At 40.9% G+C, this 2575-nt stretch overlaps 1 protein-coding gene across 1 annotated transcript in view; it reads right to left on the minus strand.

Annotated features, from left to right (window-relative positions):
• Positions 1-1200: 1200 nt before the first annotated feature.
• The window catches only part of LOC106881732 (protein RRP5 homolog), an 11599-nt gene continuing 10224 nt past the window's right edge, over positions 1201-2575 (minus strand). The window contains exon 5 of the mRNA XM_052975762.1: positions 1201-1408. Coding sequence (XP_052831722.1) covers positions 1220-1408 — 189 coding nt within the window. The 3' untranslated portion in view covers positions 1201-1219. The remainder of the gene's footprint in view (positions 1409-2575) is intronic.

Below are 2575 nucleotides of genomic sequence, written 5' to 3' on the forward strand. Positions count from 1 at the left end.
CTTTTGAAGGATAAGGAAATCAAAGCGAGCTCTTGCAGGATTTGAACTCACAATTGGATGAGGACAACACATGCCAGCATGGAAAGCAGATGTTTGTTGGAGCAACAAAGGCCGTCTAGTCATCCTAGGATGGCTGATAACTTGCGTAATGAAAAAGAGTTGCACATCATCAACCTCGCTCTCTCATTCATGGTCATCTTCAGTCCAGTGACAAGACCAGGTCAAGACGACCCACGATGGAGGCTGATGCAATGGATGATCAAGATGTCTTATTTGCTATATCATGCTCTCTACACTCCACAATGCATGGCCCTACTTGCCTTGCACGTCTGTTGAAACAACGGAGGCTTTTTTTGCAGAGATCCAGTCTTCACATGCATAGGCAAGTAAGCCCTAATATGCTAACTAACCCACAGCTGGGATCTTGACAGGTGCTACTATTACAGGTCAGAATAGACCTGGGATCAATAGTGCTAAGAGGTGCTTCCACACTCCTCAAAATCCTGGAACTCCCAAACTAGGGATGCAGCTTAAAGTCGTACCCAAGATTACATACACACACACACATACACAAATATATATTCTTTTATTTTTTTTACCTGTTTCAGGCATTTGACTGCGGCCATACTGGAGCACTGTCTTATGTTTTATTTGAAGAAATCGACCCCAGGACTTATTCTTTGTAAGCCTAGTACTTATTCTATCAGTGTCTTTTACCGAGCTGGCCACTAAATTACAGGGACATAAATACATCACCGCTGATTGTCAAGCAATGGTATATGTGTGTGTGTGTGTGTGTCTGTGTGTGCGTGTGTGAACAAACACAGACACAAACGTATATATATATATATATATATATATATATATATATATATATATATATATATATATATATACAGGGTGTCCACAAAGTCTGGGTACATGGGATTAACACATACTTTAAGAAATTACTATTTCTTATGTTATGATTTTATATATATATATATGATGATGATGGGCTTCTTTCAGTTTCTGTCTACCAAATCCACTCACAAGGCTTTGGTCAGCCCAAGGCTATAGCAGAAGACACTTACCCAAAGTGCCACACAGTGGGACTGAACTCGGAATCATGTGGTTGGGGAGCAAGCTTCTTACCATGCATTGATCTGGCTATGAGTATAGCCAGCTTCCTTAAAATTTTTACCACAGGCTACAAATGTACAAAGAACTACTAAAAATCTCACCGGAATAAGATGGTCTTCAGAGCTCTCTCTGCGATGGATCGTGCCTTATCAATCTCAGCTGTTTCCAAATGGAAAGCCATGTACCGTAGCCACAACATGGAACTGTCTGGCGAATGGAGGAGAAGACGGTCAAAATCATCAGCAGTTTCGGGCAGTTTTTCTCCAATGACCCGTTGACGTTCAATCTGAAATAAGTCAATCAAGATAACAGCTTAGTTAGTTAGTTGGCACTCCGTCGCTTACGACGTCGAGGGTTCCAGTTGATCCGATCAACGGAACAGCCTGCTCGCGAAATTAACGTGCAAGTGGCTGAGCACTCCACAGACACGTGTACCCTTAATGTAGTTCTCGGGGATATTCAGCGTGACACAGTGTGACAAGGCTGACCCTTTGAATTACAGGCACAACAGAAACAGAAAGTAAGAGTGAGAGAAAGTTGTGGTGAAACAGTACAGCAGGGTTCGTCACCATCCCTTGCCGGAGCATCGAGGAGCTTTAGGTGTTTTCGCTCAATAAACACTCACAACGCCCGGTCTGGGCTGGGAATCGAAACTGCAATCCTATGACAGCGAGTTCGCTGCCCTAACCACTGGGCCATTGCGCCTACACCAAGATAACAGTATTAAGAATAATAATAATGAAGATAGCAACAATGATTAAGTCATTGATTGATTTCAAGAACATATAAGAACAAAACTAAATCTCAGTGCTCAACAATTTCTTTAATGATGATGTCGACAATATTATCTTTATTACTGAGTTCAAATCCTGCCGAGGTCGACTTTGCCTTTTATCCTTTTTGGGGTCGATAAAATAAGTACCAGTTGCATACTGGGGTTGATGAAATTGACTATCCACCTCCCCCAAATTTCCGGCCTTGTGCCTTCAGTAGAAAGAATCATCATCATCATTGTTATCATTAATACTATCAATAATTTCTAATTTTGGCACAAGCCTATCAATTTTTAGAGGAGGGGGTAAGCTGATTATATTGACCCCAGTGTTTCACTGGTATTTGATTTATTGACCCCGAAAGGATGAAAGGCATATTCAACCTCAGTGGAATTTGATCTCAGAGCTTAAGGACAGATCTAGCCATTCACACTTACCCTTGACTGTCATTCTAAAAATATACAATCACATCATCAGAATCTCAAAGCTAAAAGATAATGCATAATTAATTCAAAGTAATGTCAATAAAAGACATTCTATTGGACAGAATAATCTGAATGCTAAGGGTTAAACCAACCATATCTGGGACAAATATTCTACTGGTTTCATGTTCTATCCAGCCAGATCCAGCCTTTCACACCTATTCATCATCATCATCGTTTAACGTCCGCTTTCCATGC

This window comes from Octopus bimaculoides, chromosome 22 (genome assembly GCF_001194135.2).
Source record: "Octopus bimaculoides isolate UCB-OBI-ISO-001 chromosome 22, ASM119413v2, whole genome shotgun sequence".
Taxonomy (NCBI): domain Eukaryota; kingdom Metazoa; phylum Mollusca; class Cephalopoda; order Octopoda; family Octopodidae; genus Octopus; species Octopus bimaculoides.